Source organism: Pogona vitticeps, chromosome 5 (assembly GCF_051106095.1).
Source record: "Pogona vitticeps strain Pit_001003342236 chromosome 5, PviZW2.1, whole genome shotgun sequence".
Classification (NCBI taxonomy): Eukaryota; Metazoa; Chordata; class Lepidosauria; order Squamata; family Agamidae; genus Pogona; species Pogona vitticeps.
Window position 1 is genome coordinate 117,907,117 of NC_135787.1, and position 20,494 is coordinate 117,927,610.

At 39.6% G+C, this 20,494-nt stretch overlaps 2 protein-coding genes and 1 long non-coding RNA gene across 9 annotated transcripts in view; 1 reads left to right on the top strand and 2 right to left on the bottom strand.

Moving 5' to 3' along the window:
• The window catches only part of COG5 (component of oligomeric golgi complex 5), a 224,059-nt gene extending 215,968 nt beyond the window's left edge, over window positions 1-8,091 (bottom strand). The window contains exons 1-3 of one of the 2 annotated variants that reach the window (XM_020813076.3): window positions 7,930-8,091; window positions 6,903-7,042; window positions 4,173-4,230 (exon numbers count right to left, since the gene is read on the bottom strand). In XM_020813076.3, the coding sequence (XP_020668735.3) occupies window positions 4,173-4,230; window positions 6,903-7,042; window positions 7,930-8,014 (283 nt within the window). In that variant the 5' untranslated portion in view covers window positions 8,015-8,091. Of the gene's footprint in view, window positions 1-4,172; window positions 4,231-6,902; window positions 7,043-7,866 lie in introns of both variants that reach the window. The other variant, XM_078394349.1, reaches the window with a different exon arrangement.
• Window positions 8,092-8,467: 376 nt separating this feature from the next.
• Window positions 8,468-19,811, top strand: LOC110089797 (uncharacterized). 6 transcript variants are annotated; one of them, XR_013545678.1, is made up of 5 exons: window positions 8,468-9,877; window positions 10,389-10,529; window positions 12,053-13,940; window positions 15,073-15,214; window positions 19,164-19,811. It is a non-coding gene; the product is annotated as an uncharacterized LOC110089797 (long non-coding RNA). The 6 variants fall into 6 exon arrangements; XR_013545680.1 differs by having other exon boundaries at window positions 8,468-9,699; window positions 9,787-10,529; XR_013545679.1 differs by having other exon boundaries at window positions 8,468-8,946; window positions 9,589-10,529.
• Window positions 13,359-20,494, bottom strand: part of SLC26A4 (solute carrier family 26 member 4) — a 28,449-nt gene continuing 21,313 nt past the window's right edge. The window contains exons 16-20 of the mRNA XM_073000662.2: window positions 19,237-19,467; window positions 18,777-18,831; window positions 15,251-15,396; window positions 14,693-14,773; window positions 13,359-13,890 (exon numbers count right to left, since the gene is read on the bottom strand). Coding sequence (XP_072856763.2) covers window positions 13,867-13,890; window positions 14,693-14,773; window positions 15,251-15,396; window positions 18,777-18,831; window positions 19,237-19,467 — 537 coding nt within the window. The 3' untranslated portion in view covers window positions 13,359-13,866. The remainder of the gene's footprint in view (window positions 13,891-14,692; window positions 14,774-15,250; window positions 15,397-18,776; window positions 18,832-19,236; window positions 19,468-20,494) is intronic.

Below are 20,494 nucleotides of genomic sequence, written 5' to 3' on the forward strand. Positions count from 1 at the left end.
GTGCACTAGGCAGACTACATTTCAAATGCTGTTGATCTTTCCACCATGTCTGAAATCTTGAAAGAACTGTAGAATAAATTACAACACTACAAAAGAATGAGACTTTCTTTTCATTCATGTCAAAAGTACCACAGTAGAGTGAAGAAATGCATCACACAATTTTTGCCCAAAGATGGGAGAAAGATTTCCATGGTACATGTTGAAGAGCATAGAGTACACTGGCATAGGTGTGAAGTTGCCTGTCAACTCCATTTTGTAGCTTATTAAATGACTATGAGTTTCTACAGGCGCTCCTCACTTAACAACCAAGTTATGTTGAAGAGTCAAACTTAGGTGCTTTCTTCCTCCTGCTCCAGATTGGTAAATTTAAAACTAGCCACTAGCTCTTGCTGCACCCAAACTGGTAGGTTCACTTGAATTCTTAGTACATTAGCTATGATTTGACTCTACATCAGTGGAGGGTGATTTTTTGCAAATTTAACATTTCCAACTTGTATCTTGCAGCTCAGCTGTAATCCCTTTCATCATGTAAAAGCCATGGAAACTGTGGGACAGGAGGAGGAAGTGGTGAAGATGCAAGCTTGGATTTACGAGGCTCATATTGTAAATCCAGGTGGTTGTTAAACAGGTAGGTTGTTAAATGAGGAGTACCTCTACATTCCACATTATACTCCTAGCACTTTCTGCTGTTGCTTCAAATTTCACAGATGTTCTGAAAAAACATATCCTGTTTTTAATTGCAGACGGGTGAGATAGTACCCAAAGAATAGAAGCATATTTAATGTATATGCTCTGAGTCATTCACTATTAACTGTTACCTCTCTCCATATGTCACTGGGTGCAATTCCTGCTAGGTAACTGATTTCATCAATAGGGGCTAAATTCAGGCATCCAATAGTAATGTTGCAGCTTTCACTGAGTGCTACATCTACCTGTCTGGCTTAATTACCTTCAAAGTAGCATAGGACCAAGGTTGTAGGTCTTAGTGCTTGTAGTTGTGTGACACCCCCCCCCGGTTGGATTCCAACAACTTTTGAAGAATAATGTTCTTTGTGTAGAAATTCTGCTTTGTATTTTTGGCAGCACTTCTTATAGGTCAGCATATGATACAAAGTAACACCTAGTTACTTGGGAGCAAAACAGTGATCTAGTTAGGATAGTGGGGGCGAACCTTTTTGGGCTTCCCTGCCCAAACTGGGGTGGGGTGGGAGAAAAAAGTGGGCAGTGTGCCGCCGCCGCACCCGGAACTGGCGGCAGAAGGGGGAATCCCAGCACGGAGGTGCCTCAAGGCCCCTCTGCTGCCAGCACCAGTTGCTCCGGATCTGCCTGCCGAAGCACCAGCACCGGCTGCAGCCGCCTCCTGAGGTTTGGCTGCACGGGGGGGGGGGAGTAGTGATCTGGCGACCTATGGCTCGCGTGCCAGCAGGAAGGGCTTCATGTGCTAGCTGTGGCACGCGTGCCATAGGTTCGCCATCGCTGAGTTAGGATGTCTTTCCCAGTAACTTGACATTTCCAATATACCTGCTTGTTTCTCAGATGGAAGGTTCATACCTAAGACGTAGTGGAGTTGGATTTAAGTTGATTTGCATCATAATATGCACCATGTTCTTCTAATGCATTTGTCAGAAGGTGTTCTGCCATTTGAAAACTGTCCAACTGAACAGAAAGTATGAAATTGTCAGCAGAAATACCATTCTTTGTACCTTGAGGGAGTGGTTGATCACTGGCGTAGATTTCAAACAAACAAGAGCCAGTACACTGCCCTGGGGTAGATAATTCTTTTGAGTCCTTCACTGGCTGTGTTACCCTTGCAAGTTAACGAAAAATCTTTGACTTTGAGAAAAGGCTGCTATGACTTTAATGAATTTATAATCCTTGGTTAAATTATAAAAAATGTGCAGTAATACTTAATGATGAACAGCATCATAGGCCACTGAGAGGTCAACAAAGGCTATTCTCATGAACTTCCTAGTTTCAAAGCTGTCCTCAATATGTTGAACTAAATGTAGGATTTGTGCTGTACAATTCTTTCCAGGTCTAAAACCAATCACTACTTCCATTAGATGGTTAGGAACCATCCTTCCATGATTTTATAAAGATAACAAAGTAATGAGAATGGCCTGAAGTTTTCTGAGTCTGTGGATTTTTTTTCCAGATTTCAAATGAAACTAATTTTTAACTGAGTATTTATTCTTTTTTTTAATTTACTTGATTAATGTCGTGTCCCTTTAATGGAAACACTACTCTGTGCAGGTTACAGATTATAACTCAGAATCCAACACACCGTATATAAAATCAATATGATAGTTCACCAATCTAGATGTAAAATTAATACAGAAAGAGAAAGCATAAGGAAAAAAAAAAGAAACTAATATCGTGTTGCCCCAAAAATAAGACAGGGTCTTATATTAATTTTTGCTCCAAAAATGCATTAGGGCTTATTTTCAGAGGTTTTTTTTCATGTACAACAATCTACATTTATTCAAATACAGCTGTCATCTTCTGGTTGCTGCACAATGCTGCACAATGGTGGAGGGAAGAGTTTCACTTAACTGGGGTTTATATTTGGGGTAGGGCTTGTATTACAAGCATCCTGAAAAATCATACTAGAGCTTATTTTAAGTTTAGGTCTCATTTTCGGGGAAACAGGGTATTAGTAATATCTGGGGGATAAGTTATTGAAGGCAGTTTTGTATAATTCTATAATTTCCTAAATATCAGGTGAGAGGGAGCCTGGCATAATTCTACTTGAAGATTATTTCAAAGACTGAAGGCCACCACTAAGAAGGTCCAATTTCTTGTTGTTGCCTTTTTTGGCCTCCAAAGAGGAGTGAATTTCCATATGCAGTTTAGGGACCTAGTTATTGTACAGACAGAAACTGGAAAGAACACTTCTATACAATGATTAACCTGTGATGTTATACTCATTTTAACATCAAAGAATGCATAGTACTATTCATTTTAACTATTAGTGGTGTAATCAACTGCATACAAACTGAAAGCATTTGGTAGGACCCACATATCTATGGAACCAGTTGCTGTGGCTTTACTTATGCATGGTTTGCCATAGCCTTATATCCAACATTCAAGGGTGCCTTTGTTGGACCCCTTTGCAGCCTTTGTCCCACCCCCTTATATATAGGGCTCCCTTGCATCCACAGTTTTAAGAATCCATGGCAGATCATTAAACCAACCCCCCATGGATAAGGGGTTCCTACAGCACTGGTAAACTTCTAAGTATATTTTATCCACCTAAAATATATTGCAAGTCGTATATATCCACTTGACATACTTCAGAGTATTCAGGAGATAATTAGGAAAAGCCGGCAAATGTCAACTGAGATGATTTTCTGGATTTATGAACATATAAAAAAAGATAAGAAGATAACCAGAAAGATGTGAAGAAATGCCCAGAGTAGCAATGGAAACCTTGTCATGTCATGCTAAAGAATAAGATGACATATTAGAAAATCCATTGGGCAAATATAAAATATGATTGAAATGCTTAGGATATTGTCAAACCTAGAAACTATGAAGGATGTAGTACTGGCTTCACTTAAGATCCAACATATGGGGACTGTTGTGATTTTGAGAGGCCCTCTTCTCAGTCCCATTGCCAGCACAGGTACATCTGAGGGGAAGGCCTCTTTGTAGCCGCTCCTAGGTTGTGGAATGCTCTGCCTCAGCAGGTCACGTTGCCCCCCCCCTTTTTTTCTTCTGCCAACAGTTGAAGACCCACCTTATCAGGCAAGCTTTTAACAATCATAACCGAGTCCCTGAATGTTGTTTTTAGTTGAGGTTTTTAAATTTTTAACTGTTTTTAATTATTCAATGTATTTTAATTATTACTACAGTTTAATTGTTTTGAATGTATAATTTACTGTGTTTTTGGTAGAAAGGTGTCCAATCAATCAATCAATCAGTCAGTCAGTCAGTCAGTCAGTCAGTCAGTCAGTCAACCAACAGTTACCTAATTGTTTTTTTCTCTTCTGTAATATTTGAAAACTATGTAACTTTTTGAAGACCCACCAGGAATGCCCAAACTCAAGGGCAGACTGAAGAAGCATCCTTGACCCTGATCTAAGTTCCCAATTCCATGCATATATTACAAACCTATTCAGTATCATATTTGCTACTAAGAGGTATAAATTTCATAAAAAATTAAAAATTACCTTCCAAAGATTCTATGCCAGTTGCTTGTGCCAGCAAATCCTCATGCCTTGCAACCACCTAAAAAAAATCAAGACTCGTTATTATCTGGAGGATAATTTTTAAAAAGCAGGTCTGCCATTGGCAGAAAATCTGCCATTTAAGAAATACAACGACAATTCCCCTTTGATATGCAGAAGATGTTCCATGTTTCTACAAATTATGATTCTACAGAATTCTACACCATCAAGTTATTCAAAAGTCCTAATAGTATTTCACTAATCCATCTCAGATGCAACACTATCATGTTTGGCACCAACACATGAGCAGCAGGTGAACTTTAGTTTACTAAGAACCTCTACTTTCTACTTTAGAACATTCGTAAGGAAAAAAGGATGCCAATATCAACAGCAGGGGGCAATTTTTAAAGTTGAACATTTCTCACTTCTGTCCAGCAGCTCCTGTGGGATCCCTTTTGTCATTTGAAAGCTGTGGGAGCACTGAGATGGAAGGAGGAAGTCCTTAATTAGCAAAAATTGCCACTGCCAGTAATCCTGCTGGCTAAGATTTTCATTAATTAAAGTCTTCCTCTTCCTGTCCCACAGTTGCTGCAAGATACAAGTTGGAAATGTTAAATTTGCAAAAAATCACACTCCACTGATGACATAATCTGCCTTTTGCAACTTTAGTTATGTGGAGCCCGAAGCCCGGGTCAGGAAGGTCTAGTGGGAGTGCCGTCTCTCCCCAAGGCATCAAAGGGGACACAGACAACTCCACCACCCACCCCTCCTAGACTGACACATCGAGGAGTCGACACCCAGGACTTAGTGAGGGGAATGAGTGGGTTAACAGTGGCCACACAGACCGGTCTGTGGAGGTGGGAGCAGGGGATATAAAAGTGAACCGGGATGACATTCCAGGGGGCTGGGAAATGATATGGATGCAAGATCCATGGACCGGACGTTGGGAGCAAGTTTGGATTCCTAAGCACGAGGCTGAGAATCAGAGAAGGAAGGGACTCCCTCAGCGCCCATCATACTGGGGTGAGCCCGAAACCTGCAAATGGAGACAGAGGCTGAGAGAGGAAAAGGAGGCGGCAGAGAGAGAAAAGGAAGCCAAAAGAGCATGGCATTTGGAGGAACTGAAGAGACTGTGCTGCTTCCCGGACCTTGGGATTCCAACGCAGGGGGGGCATCGCTGATATGGGGGTGGTCCGGCGATGAGGAAACCCTCCCCCTTCTAATACCTGAGATGGGTGAAGATGAGCTCGAAGAATCCGAAAGGATTTTGGCAGATCCATGGGAGCACAAGTCTACCAATCCGTTTGAAACAGACATGTTGTTACCCCTGTCTGAGCCGTTGCTCCCACAGAAGAAGTTCACCCAAGCTTTCACGATGTTCCATTGCAGTTGCCAAAGTTAATAAATACAGAAACTTGTTCTGATTTAAAGACATCTCCTGGTTTATTGGGGGAGAGGGAGGACCCGCTTACCAAACCTTCACAAGTTACACCAACAGGATTCAGTCACATTTTCATATTGGCTTGTTTGTAAAATCATAGCTAAAAGAATTCACTGAACCTACCAGTTCGGATGCATCAAGAGCTAGTGGCTAGCTTAAATTTACCATTCTGGAGAAGGAGGAAGAAAGCACCTAAGCTGACTCTTCAGTATAACTGGCAATCATATTGCTGCTATTATATTAGAAGCTTTACCATCTTTCTCCTATAAGCAGTTTCACCTACTACTCAGTTCAAACACTATGAACTATTAATTCAAAGACTGAAATCATTTTATTAACATAGTAAATCACAACTAAAGTAAGCCCATTTGAATCAATTGAACATACAAAGGAACTGACTCAACAAATCTCCACTGATTCAATAGGCCTAATCTAGTGCAATATACTGTACTACACTAAGCAAGATTTCAGCCACTGCTTTTCATCTCAAAGCATATTTTCCTTATCTAGGATCTCAAAACAGCTTATGTTAGGCCTTAGCTACCCTGTTGCTACATTCAAATAATTAACATTTAAGCTAGAAAAAATGGCATTTTAAGAACATAATAAAAAGTAAATACAATAGGTGTGTACTGTAAATTGTTCTCACAATCATAAGAGTCGTCTATCTGATTTTCAGTCCTGATCAGGATTCCTACTCTGTACACTAAAGAGAGCTAGAAAAAGCTGTGGAATGTTACTCAGCAAATAGATATATGTATTTTTGTGGGGGGGGGGGGGGGAATGTAGTTATCCAGTATAGTAAGTCAGTTCTACAATTTTCCCCTTAAAGCAGAACAAATGGTGTGTTCATTCTTACTTTCATGAGTGAAGCAAATCAAATATAAAAATATCCATACTATGTGAACAGGTAACACATGCTCTAATTCTATAACTTAAATTTTCATTAACTATGGTATTTCTTCCTTGTTCATGTTCATCATGTTTCTTCAGTATCAGCACTTAACACTGCAAGCATGTGTTAATATCCATTTATGGTCCAAATATTGAAGAAAATCCAAGTTACCTATTTGAAATCCTATTAAAATGAACTCAACTATGTATATTTGAGTACCTGCTATAGCAGAAAAATCAATTCTCCATAAATATACCAGAAGTTAGCACAAGTTGGAAGTTATCTCAAACTACTAGTTAAGTTCCTTACTTAGCAAGTTATAAAACAGACCATACAATGCTAATTCCGATTGTCACAATCTTTATGTAGACCCACATAATATACACACTGCACTTACTTGCAAGTGGAGCTCTTTATCTAGCTGACTGATTCCTTGAGCAAGCTTTGCCAATTGTTCAGCTATAACAGCTTGATGAATAGATTGTGAGGTGTATGCTTTTACATCAAAGTCATCCCGCAGAAAGTCTGCATAACATTCTGGAAAAAACAGAAAAGGAAACATTTTTTCTTTGTGTTCCTCCTCTCCCAATATGTAAGCAAGGTTTATTTCTGATAATGCTTTGCAGAGATTGAAAACTTCCAGAAATTTAAGCCTGAAGAGTGTTTTCCCCTAATCATACAGAAATGCACTGGTGTCACTAATTGCGGCTAAATTGCTTTGGGATGCATTGGGGGAGAGAAGCCAAATGATTGATCCTGGTACAGGATCACCAAATGGCTACATTTTTATATATGATATTTGAATATTTAATTTCCACATTTTGCAATTTCTGTGATTGTTTTTGTTACAGTCTGTTTACTTCAATAAACTATGCTCTCTTTTTTTGAGGCTTGGAAGTATTTCGCCAGCTCTACCCATCCACAATTATTCTTCACCAACTTTTTTAACAGGTCAGGAATTTATTGGGGTCAGGCTTTAAAGCAAGTAGTGATATCAAGAGCAGAAAATGGACACGTAACTTCTGAAAAGCATCAAGGGGGACGACAGAGTCTCTCTCTCTGACCCCACCAATGACACGGCCTCTAAAACCAATCCGAAATAAAACCTCTGTCGCTCAGACTCTTTATTGGTCTCCTGAGAGGCCAGGGGGTTTTGAAGAACCGTGAATCCTTAGTAACGAGCAATTTTCTTCCGTGACAAGCAGGCAAAGCAGGGAATGAGGCAAGAATGAGGCAGCAGGAAAACCCTGAAGGGACTGCCGGAGTCCTCCTGAAACAAAACTTGCTAGGAAGTTAACCCCATTGAACACAGCGGAGCTTCCTTCTAAGGAAGCAGTGCAAGAGCTGCGCCGACAGCCCACCTCGCCCCGACCCCTCTCTCTCTCTCTCTTCCTCTTTGCTTTCCACCCGAACTCCTCCTTTACCGTCTCCCAGCAACTCCCCAATTGCCGGCTCCGGAGGGGCTGCGGTTGCAGTTCCGACACCAGCGGCGTCTCCCCTTCCTTCCATGCTGGCAGCCGTGACGCACTAAGTCAGCGACGCCGCCAACAGCGTAGCTCTCTCCTCCACCTAACCGGCCTGGCCCGAGGGCGTCACCATAGAGATAGAGAGAAAATACTGGCGCTTGGAAATAGAAGTATGATGCACTGTGCTAAGGTTTTATGGAGGCTTCTCCCTAGAACTGGACGGTTTTTTCTCCCTAACCTCCTGAACGAAGGCTGTAGGTTTTTCACCCTAAAGACGTCTCAAGGAGCCCCCACTCTGAATCAAGAGAACCAGGGCCAGTGGGGAACCTTAAATGATGCCGTCACACCTAGTCTGCGTGTCAATCTATATTGTTCTATCTCTATGGAGGTAGACTCACTCTGCGTCGGTCACAGGGTTGCTTCGGACGAGTCCCATCTGTAGGGAAGCGGGGATGAGAGGGAAAGTGGCTAAACGGGCAATAGTAAGCTTGAAAAACAAAGTACACTTTTGTTATGAAGAAACACTTTCCCTCAACGTTTGAGCCTATAAATGGCAGGGTTGCTTTTTAAAGTCATTTTTAATGTAATATTATGGATGTCTATTATTTCTTGTATCTGTGGTCCGGTCGCAGTATTATTTCCTACACCCCACCCCACTCCCGTTGCATGATGGGAGTTACAGTTCCTTGCGGAAGTTGGTGCTTGAGTGCCGGTGTTACTACAGGAGGCGGGTTCTAGCGGTAGTGTCGTTGCCTTGGGAACAAGTGCGACGGGGCCCACGGGAGCCTTTTCTGTTCTAGCCGCCCCAAGAGGTCCCAAGCCGTCCCTTGCCTTTGTTGGCCGAAGCGCTCAAGGAAGAAAACCCCACAGCGTTTCTCCTGGGAAGCAAAACCCTCTGGTTTCCATAGGGCTTGCTCCCGCGTGTCTTCAGAGGACTGCAACCTGATTATTATTGTTGTTATTATTTTAATATCGGTATGAAATGTTGAGGTTGACTGGATTGTAACGCTCCGTGTTTTATTTATTTATTTATTTATTTATTTATTTATTTATTTATTTATTTATTTATTTATTTATTTATTTATTTATTTATTTATTTATTTATTGGGCTTGTATACCGCCCCATAGCACTACAAGCACTCTCCGGGCGGTTTAGTAGCTCATGCGTGTGATTTTAAAAGAAGTAAATCAATGAGGAGGAGTTGAGAGATGGGAAACGAAAAGTAAAGGCAAATGGCTGGACGTGTGACAGTGTATGTGGGGGGGGGGGGAAGAGATGAAAACGTGTTACTAAGCGTTTAGCCCAATCAGCCGTTACTGCTATGATGTTTCTCTCAGGGTGGATCTGATTGAAATCGTATTTTTAAAAAAATTTCCAAAGGATTTTTTTGACAATTTAAATAAAAGATTGATTTTTAAAATTGAAATTATGATTTAACTCGAATTGATTTTTAAAATCATTTATATTATCCGCCCTAGTTTCTCTCTAGACCCAGCTGGTGAGTGGCTTCTTCAGGATAACCACTTTTGTTTCTAAGCCCTTACGCTTGAAGTTTCCTTATTTGCTAAACATTTTTCATTGCTGGTTAACTAATAGAAGAACTTTGTTTCTTGTAGATTTTAAGACTTTAGGCTTCACTTACATGTACAGCCTGTTGAGTGATGGTGGTGAGGCTGTCTCTGGAGGTTTATTTTGGAGAAGCCTCGCTGCAGAATGGTTAAACTGAGGTACTGCAGCCAAACCTGTGCTCAAGATCCCAGGGTTCAATCCCAGGTAGCCGGCTCAAGGTTAATTCAGCCTTCTATCTTTCCCAGGTCAGTAAAATGAGTACCCAGCTGCTGGGGAGGAGTAGAGCAATGTGTAGCCTGCATAATTAACTTCTAAACTGCTCAGAAGCACTTTGAGGTGGGTATATAAGCAGCATGCTTTTGCTTTATAGCCATACAAAATTACATGGGAGGAGCAATAGGAGTGCATGTTCCTGGGAAGTGGATTCATTTCATTTCTCCCTGTTGAGGTGCCTCTCTTTGAAGATTGTAAGATGAAGGATTGTGGCATGAGGTCTGAACTGAGAATTGAAAAAACTAGTGATTAGAGAAGATAATTTCCAAAATTAGTACTGGAGTATATTAATTAAATAGATAAAATATTATTAAAATTCGGTATCTGTTAGATTGCTCTGGATTAATTGACAAATCCTTGCATGATTCTTATTATTGTTTCGAAATCTGATTTGTATTTGATGTTTTTTTAATCCTAAAAGTATATTTTTGTGGAAAATATAAGAATACATTTCTTTAAAAAACAACAGTTACAAAATCAATCGGAGAACTAAGAGATTATTTTAATATTGCCAACTGGATTTCTCAAATATATATTTTAAAAAGACATGCATAATCTTTATTACGTATGACAGGTATGGTTGTTGTAGGTTTTTCGGGCTGTTTGGCCATGTTCCAAAGGTTTTTCTTCCTAACATTTTGCCAATCTCTGTGGCTGGCATCTTCAGAGGACAGGAGGTAGAACTCAGAAAGGCTTCAATAATACATTATGACAGGTATGTTGGAGATATATATTATATAGAAATTTACAAGGGGTTTAACTGTAGCTGAAATAAAGTTAAATGTCTGAATTATTATGTTACAATATATTTATTACAATATATATGTTTTCAATTTGTCTTTTCAAATATAAGCAAGCATTGCAGAAATAAATCCATTTCTTAATCTTAAAACAATATGTAGAGACAAAGATCTGTCATTAATATATATAAAAACTATAGGTAAAATATACAGTGGTGCCTCGCATAGCGAGGTTAATCCGTTCCGGATTAACCTCGCTATGCAAAAACATCGCTGTACGGATCAAAAAAAGCCATTGGAACGCATTAAACATCGTTTAATGCGTTCCAAATTGGCAGAAAACTCACCGTACAGCGATGTTTTCCGGGTCTGGCAGCCATTTTCGCGTCCTCAGTAAGTGAGGGGAAGGCGCAAAAACGCTGCGCGCGGCCATTTCGGCCACAGCGAGACTGTGGATCAGCTGTTCGGCGGGTCTAAAATGGCCGCCAGAACACCCGAAATGGCCGCGCACAGCGTTTTCGCACCCTCCCGCTCGCTTACCAAGGGCGCAAAAACGCTGCCCGCGGCCATTTCGGGTGTTCCTGTGGCCATTTTGGACCCACTGAACAGCTGATCCGCGGGTCGCAAAGTGAAGGTCTGTAAGCGAAACGCTTACCGATCTTCGCTATGCGAATTTCGCCCATTGGGGCCGACACGATGCCTTCGCATTAGCGATCCCGGAAAAGGGATCGCTATGCGAATTCATCGCTGTACGGGGCGCTCGTTAAGCGAGGCACCACTGTATTTGCATTATAATAGGAAAATCCCATTGTTATGTTACTTTCACAAAGACAGCAAAGCTTTCTGTGAATTTAGCTTTAAATAAATAATTCGATGACTTCCTTCATATCAAATCCTGTATGCATAAGTTTCCACTTAAGGAAGTTCCTTTTCAAAATGGTGCCAAGCAATGTCATTGTAGAATTGCTTTAAGTAAATTGGCTATATTTTGCTGCAGCAAGTGAGAAAATATATTTGTCTAAATTATATATTGTAATATATGTTGATTTTTACATTTTTCTGGTAGAATAAATATGTTTGTCAGAAGTATGCACAGATGTGTTTTGTTGTAGCTCTTAATCACTAGCTTATGCTGACCAGAATCCAGTTGAAGATTTATGCATGCGTAAGTGAAATTACAGTCGCAAATTGTAGCTCATTAATGAGATAATGATTGCATTCCTGGTTGCATGAGAGCCACACAAATACTGGCATTTCATCCATTAGTGGTAATTCACCACTGCAACTTACACGCTTTCTCTAATGTACATGTAAATTGTCAATAGGATTCTGGTCAGTAGGTTTAACACTGCAGTCCTATTCATGTCTACTCAGAATTAACCCCACTAAGTTCAATGAGACTTTCTTCCAGATTAGTTTGTATACTAGAGCTTTAGCATATTTTTATCAGATTTTTTTCCTTTTTATTATACTTTTTTCATTTTATATTATACTTCAGTCCTAGTGAGACCCTCATCACTAGAATTCAGGAGAGCATGAAGCAAAGAAACCTGATCTTTGTGCACATAGATTGGCATTGAAGGCTGCTATACACAGGCAAGCTTAATTATGGTGAAAGATTGAAAAACTGATTGCCTGTGGTAAATGTGAAGGTCCATGGTCAAGTAAATGCCTGTGTTATTATAATGTACATCCAGTTCAAATGGTGTCTGCTTCTAATGTTCTAGTGATGGATGATATGTGTTGGGCGCCTTTCAGTAAAATCCCACAACCTTCTATACTCAGCTTTATTACCAAAGTAAATTTTAGAACAAAATTAAACAATAATATAACACATTTTATAAAACTGCATTTTAAAAAATCTTTATTTTATAAAATTTGCATATTGTATAGCTGTTGGAAACATACCAAAAGCACTCCTGTCCATTCATTCTATTTGTGCGAATTCACTCCGTTAACGAATTTACAAAAACAGTAAAACACTCAACAATTTCAATGATTTTCTTCCTATATAATAAGGTGCTACTTAGTGTAGGACTAACACTTAATCATGTACATAAATAATAGGTATCTAAGAACTCTGAGTTTATGGTGCTGAAACCCACAGAGTTGACACAAATGCTATGTGGGGTTATGCTCCTAGAATACTTTGGTTACTTGTTTCTGTTTTGTCTTTCCAGTTATAATAACTAGTTGTTCATACTTTTAAAAAAGTATTGTCAAATCAATATCTAAATCTTGATTTTTAATTCCTAGCATCATGAATTCCTAGTACAATCAATTACATTGCAAATACCTATCCTCTAGCGCAGTGGTCCTCAACCTTGGGCCTCCAGATGTTCTTGGACTTCAACTCCCAGAAATCCTGCCCAGCAGAAGTGGTGGTGAAGGCTTCTGGGAGCTGTAGTCCAAGAACATCTGGAGGCCCAAGGTTGGGGACCACTGCTCTAGTTTAGCAGTGTTTAAGGTTGTATTGCAAGACTTGGACACAATGGCTGAAATCCATTAGTAAGTTGTAACTAGAGTAGCCCCATTAGTGAAATTTAAAGAGTAGCTGAGTTTCCAAATTCCAACTAATTGAATGGGCCTACTCTACTCATGATTTTCTATTGATTTTCAGCCACTTTTTCATGCCATTTACATTATCATTGGTGTTTAATATATTACAAGGAGCAATTATTTGCTGCTTTTTTCAATATATTCTATTTGCACTGATTGATTGTACTGTTATTATTGCATTTCTGTTACTTATAAGCAATGTTGCCTTTGTGGTGTTAACACCTGGAGGTAGCCCTGAGAGATTATTTTCGGAACAGTTCAGAGTTTGTATCATTTTCTCAAATCATATCAAGTTCTTTCTTCTTAAGATCCTTCCTCCCTCCCTCATATTATAGACTTTGAAATAAGCAGAGCATGGAAAAGTTACTCTTTAGAATTACAGAAGAGGAATCAGGGTCACTATGCCAGTGGTGAATTCCAGGAATTGTAATCCAACAATAGAATTTAAATATAAACTCTGACAATAACACTGTGATATAAGTTCAGTTGTATTTGTGTCCAATGCCAGCCAACTCTGTTGAAGTTATGATGAAATGTTCCATCCACTTTTCCAGTAAATTATTCTTTAGGTTTATCAAATAAGTTTAATCTAGCATAATATTCAGAGAGAGAAATTAGAGTTGTATCCATCTGTAGCATAAAGGAAAATGTTTCTTCTGGTGCTAAATGAAATGTCACAATGATGGAATTCCTTGAATTTTGTTTTATACTTGTCACAGAAGTCATAGATAAGATGAATTCAGTAGCTGTCCTTCAAGAAGCGAGCTTGCGCATAGCCTAGTAAGACAAGGTTTAAAGGAAATTGAGGACAAAGTATTTTTGAAATGGTAATCTGTTTTTCAAAATTCCTGTAATTATATCTGCATAAGTCATGAATCTGATACTGATACATGTAAGATTAAAGAATCAAACATCACTTTAAACAAATATTCTGGATCTTGGAAGGGTACTTGCTTATTTAAAACATATATTTATGACTTAAAATAAATATATAAATGTCATGGCAAGGTGTTTCATCTTCTGCCTTCTCAGTTGCATTGAGTAAATGTGCTTTATCCCAGGAGAGAGTTATATAACATAGAGTATTCCAAAATTGAATGGGTATGCTCAGAGGAAGAAACGTATGTGGATTAACTACCATTATTTTCTTCAAAGAATGCTAAAAAGTTTGGTAAAGGTACTGTATTTTTTTCCTTGGGTACCCCTGTTAAAACTCTTTAAGCATCTAATATATGGATAAATTCTGTATTGCTTTAACATAGCACACAACCTCCTGTATTGCTTTAATAAAGCACACATTAAAAAGAAGCATAAAATTTTTTGGAAGATCAGTTAGAAGAATCAGCCAGTGGGCCACAGAAAAATTGGCTGTTTTAAGCACCATTAGACAGAAGCAATTTCCCCCACACCAAACTATTGTAGTAACAAAAGTTTGTGGAATGAGAAAGCATATAATTTTAGGGCTGAAAAGCAATATGAGATATTGTAGTCTGTTTGCTAAGCAAAACCTATATTTTCTTACTTTATGTAAAAAAACTGGATTTATAATGCAGAAGTTTCATACTAAATTAAACCATACCTCTTCCTGAACATCAAGCTCTTCATTCTGGTTTGTTTCTATTAATTCAAGTGGTTCCTTTGATTCCTGCATCAGTGAAATCTAGACAGAATGGTTAAGAATTGTTATGACTGTGTAATAAGGGTACCATAATGTTGCTGTTTCTGTGCTATTAAGCAAATACTGTATGTTTAATTCTGTAAAGATAGGTACTGGGTGTTTTTAAACAGTATGTTCTTTCTTAAATAGCTTGTTTCTATTTGGTTTGAGGTTTATGTCTTTTCTATAAAAAGAGGTTTAAATACAATAGCTTGGATCCAAAATGCCTTAACTAAGTGAAAAAGCAATTGCATTGTGCAAATCGGGATTGAATTTTTGCCAATTCTCTCTTCCTAATACAGAGAACCAGGCCAGATTCTGTGCTGTTCCAAAAGATTCTGAGTCCAAATACATTGATTTAAGATTGCATTGCCATTTTCAGAAAGGCATATTCCATGACTAAACTCCTCTGAGAGATATTACGCTCCCACCAAGTCAACATAGGTAAATGAAGAAGACAAAACTATGTTTGGTTTCTACCTTTTCAAATATAGGATCCTGGATGTCTCTATACATGATCTGATTCTGTATATGGAGTACAGCATCATGGACAGTCAGGAAGAGCATGTCTTTTTGAATATTATCATCAAAAAAACCACACTGTTCAAGTGTTTTGATAATGTTGTCTGAAAATAAAAGTTATGGTAAAGCAATGATTTAATTAATATATAAAAATACATTCCTATACACTAAAGCATCACTATATCTGGAAAACTATTCATATGTTTTGAAGGCAACTAAGAAACATATTTAATCTGCATCCAGTGCAGTGCTTCAGTGGATGCTAGTCAATCTCTCTCCTGTGGTCCCATTCCATATACCCTAAAATCTATTTCATGGGGTTTCCCAGCTTTCAGACACAGGTTTTTAATGTCACAGAAGACTGAGGGGAAGAAAATCTTACTTTAACCATAAGCACCATGTTGGAATTAGCCATAAATAAATAAATGAACAGTTTACTGTTTTCAACAAAAATATATGTACATAACTTCAAAAGGAATTGAAAAATAAATGACCAATCACACTATAACAATTGGTTCCAAATGTACATGATAGCTCTTACAGAAGATTATGGTGTGCTGTTGCTCCCTGAATAGGAATCTGAAGCTTGCAATACAGTTACTACATGAGGTGGTTGCCGAAAATTTACAGGGATCTGTGGCTTTGGCATCCAGCCCCTCCCAAGATGCTGGGATTCATACAGAAGCTACAGTGGTGATGTCATTCTTGGGAGCCAGGAGATGGTCCCATAGGGCAGTGGTCCCCAAGCTTGGGCCTCCAGACATTCTTGGGCTACAACTCCCAGAAGCCGTCACCACCACCTCTGCTAGCCAGGATTTCTGGGAGTTGAATTCCAAGAACATCTGGAGGCCCAAAGTTGGAGACAACTGCCATAAGGAACAGCGGGAACTAGTCTACCCCTAGGGGATGGAAGTTATAGTAGGCTTTGCTTCCAGAGGATTAGAGAATTTGGTGAGAAGGGGAGTGAGGGAGGTAGCTATCAAGGAAAGGGAAGGCAACCAGCCCCCTTCAGGAGCAGGACTTTCTGACCCAGGGAAGGACAGTATCACTTAAGCCAGAGAGGGAAGCGAGTTCCCTAGAGAAAACAGGGGAAATGTTGCTGTGTAACAGAGGAAGAAAAAGATAATCCTGTACCCAGAGAGGAGGGAAGCTCCACCTTGGCTTTTGAACAGCTGTTAGAAAGAAAAGTTCTTTTATGCTAGCGCGGCTGAATATTTTCCCCTCCGAGGTCCTCAAGGGGCGATATGCCCGAGTACCCTTCGAAAAAAGAACTTGTAACCTTTGCAGATTAGAACCCGATACAGTTTCGCATATCCTGTGTCACTGCCCCAAGTTTAGAGATCTCCGAGACCGAATTCTAGGACCAATCATCTCGGGCTTCTCTGGTCCCCCCCAGCTTCTGACAGGCTTCCTCCTCCACGACTTTTCTCTGGAAACTACGACCCCAGTAGCTGAGTTTCTTGCTAAAGTGCTCACTCTCCAAACTTCAAAAAAACTAACCAAACTTCCCCCACTATTTTAATTTATTTTTGGATTGTATGTTTTAACTGTTTTATGCCAATAAAGGTTGCTTAAAGAAGAAAGAAGAAAAGTTGCCCCTTTAGTCCCAGAAGGGGAAACAGACCAAGGTTGCTAAGGCTACAAGAGGAAAAGGGAGAGCTCCCAGTGAAGAAGACTGTTGAGATACCCAGGAGGAGTGATTGAACAAGAGTCCCCCAGAAGAGAAGGTTCAGGGTGACTGGGACCAGATCTATAAAGAGGGGGTGAGGGGTTTGGGACCAGTTCCACAAGGAGAAATCCAGAGATATGAGTATAAGCCACCCAAATGACCCGTGTACTGGGAGGAAGTACTGGAGGAAGGAAGACATCTCAACTCCATCCACACCTAGATGTGGCAAAGAAGGAGAAGGCACGACTACTAATATGTGAAGAAGTGAGGGCAAGTAATGAGAAAGAAAAAGGGTCAAGAGTGCAGTCATACCACCCCGCCCTCAGAAAAGCACCCTTAAGAGATGGAAGCCTTGAGTTCCAAACTGGCATAATTGAACAGCATGAAGGCTAGGTCAGGGGTCTCCAAACTTTTTACAGTGATGGCCACACTGGATACAGTATTTTCAAAGTTTTTGAGGACCAAAGGAACAGGAATGTGTGCGCGCACACACAGGTATGTGCATGCTCACACACACAGCTTCCTTCGCGCACTCACAGGAAACCCCACATACACACATGCCCACCCTGCACATGTGCGCACACAGGCTGAAGGCAACGGGCTGGACAAAATGACAACACAAGCTGTAGTTTGGAAACCCCTGGGCTAGGTGAAGGGAACTGAGTCTCCATGAGAAATGTTGGCTACCCCCATGAAAGGAACCAGGGATTGGAGAAGAAGAGAATATAGGACTAATGTTTTGGATTTGGGAACCTTGACATTATTGGAAAGTAGTTATTTCTTTTGTCCCTAACCCAAGTTTCAGTTAATCCTGTTCAAGCTGATTCATTGTTGAGTGTGTGAGACCTAATATGGAAGGAGATATCACCAAAGCTGCTGGTGATATGTGGTGCTGAAGGACAGCGAAAAAGACAAGTAGGTCCTAGTTCATGTCAAGCCTGAACTATCTCTAGAGGCAAAAATGTTGAAACTGAAACTTCCCTACTTTGGGCACATCATGAGAAGGCAGGGGAAAAAAAACAATAATGCCAGGAAGGGGAAAGGCAGCAGGAAAAGAGGACCATATATGAGATGGATAGGCTTCAGAGCCTCGTGGTGCAGTGGTTAAACCGCTGTACTGCAGCCAAAACTGTGCTCACGACCTGGGGTTCAAATCCCAGGTAGCGGCTCAAGGTTGATTCAGCCTTCTATCCTTCTGAGGTCGGTAAAATGAGTACCCAGCTCGCTGGGGGGGGGGGGCAATGTGTAACCTACATAATTAACTTGTAAACCGCCAAAGACTTTCTTGGGATGAAAGCAGATTGAAATAGAAAGCAGATTGGATAAAAATCAATGGTTTTTTAAAAAATCAATTTAAATCACTTAAAATTAAAATCAGATTTTCATTTAAAATTTAAATTGTAATTTAAATCAGTTTAATTTAAATCAACTCCATATGCTAGGAAACCTCAAAACCTTGGAAGTAGTGGTTGAAGGATTGGAAACTTAATTAACAGTAAAAGGCTGCAGTTGATGGTGCCATAAGCCTTGCATGGGTAGAACTGCACCAAGAGGATTTCAGCCAATGTTTGTGAAATATTCACTAATCTTGTACCAAACAATAAAACCCTACAGACTTCTGTTTCTTCTATATGAGCCTGCCTTATCCTGTATCTCCAGCCCTTGCTCCATCTAATCCAGTATTTACGGCAATTGGTGGCATTTCTATGGTCCTTGGGGAAGACTTTCTCAGGCTTGCTATTTGATAAGTGACCACTAGCAGCACTACCAGTCAAATTACACTGTACAGTTACTTGTTAGTGAATTTCTACTTACCTAGATGGGATGCAATATATACTTTCACATCAATCCTCTCAAATTCTTTGACAATCTGAAAAATAAAAAGGTGGGAATATCTTTAATAGAATAGCTTGTTTTCAGAATTAAATTTAAGATGCACTGTTTAAAACTAGATACAGTAGGATTCTGTTAGATTAATGCTGTGGTCTAAATATAAACAATGAAGATAATCATATCCTGGACCCACTTTTCTACTCTAGTGGAGACTCAAGTGGCATACAAAAAAATTAAAATCAAACTGATTTAAGTTAAAAACTATAATATGTACATATTTATAACATTATTTGAAAAGTATACATGATGAAAAACACCTCTATCTCAGTTGCCTCCTGGCAATTTACTTTCTTTGTACTTGAATTGCAGAAAGATCTAGCAACTTCCATAAAAGCTAATGGCAAGAATTATTCTACTCAGAAAGACAAGCAAATAATCTCACCGTTTTCATTACTCTCACTGCGACTACATCCACAAAAGATACAGCTCCAAAATCAAAAATAAGACTATGGATAGGTACTTTGGGGACATTGACTTTGACTGGGAGTTCTAAATTCCAGTCCACCTGGATTTCTACTTCTTTGGTTGGAATGTCAAGATCTACAGGATCTTCTGGGTCCTCATCTGGTTCAAAAGCTTCGTTCGTTGTACCAGAATCACTGATGATGCCGTTCTAAACAAAATATATAGATACTATATTCAATGCAATACTTATTAACAAAGGAATGAAAACTGATTTTCGCTAATGATAAAACATTTTAATAAAATAATGGGAAAATCCAGCTTTTCATATTTTTGTACACGTGATGTGATTCAGCATGCTCTTATTTTGCCAGTTGTTGAAATCTAATGTAGAAAATTGCATATGTAAGAGGTGTGTATATTCAGTATACTCCACGCTGTAAGAAAAGAAATGACTGTTGCCAAGAACAAATGTCAGATTCTATATCCAGAAGAAATTTTGTAGATTGACATAATCTAAAATAAATGTGGAGATTCCAAGGAAAACAAATAGAACACTTTCTTCTAGTCTCCACCATGATGTGAGTGAAAGGAGAAGAATACAATCCTGTCTATAAACCCTGCTGCTCTAGTAGAAGTATCTGCCCTTCAACCTGCAGCTTTGAGATCTGTCTCCTTTGCCATTATAGCACTCGGGCTTTCTAGGACAGCAGTAGAGAGGGATATAGAGAAAGGAGCAAGGAGAATTAAATCAGGGGATATGGTGGGCATCAGCACATTGACATGTAAACACAGGCTTCATTTGTCGGTCTGACTGCACATGCAGACATCTGCACATGTGCATAATTAGGAGTAGAAAAAATGAATTTCCTTGAACATCTGTTTCCAGCTTGGTAACAAGTGAATTTTTGCATTCAGAGCTCTGAGATCTTGCTATAATGGAATGTCAACTTGTTGCTCCAAACCTTCTGCCTTCTCTCCCTTTAGCACTTTCTGTTCTCCAGCGCTTGTTAAGACCTTTCCTGGTCTATCTTCTCTGAGCTCCTTCCACAGAAAGTGCTGTACACCCACAGTCAGAAGATCTCTTTGTCACAGGGTAGGACAGTCTTCTCACACCAGCAGTACATATACTTTAGGTGCAATGAAAAGAACTACTTGTAGAGATTACTTTAGCCATAGAATGTTTTCCTGTTATGTACAAACCTCTGACCTGCCACTTTTCATTTTGGTTTTCTGCT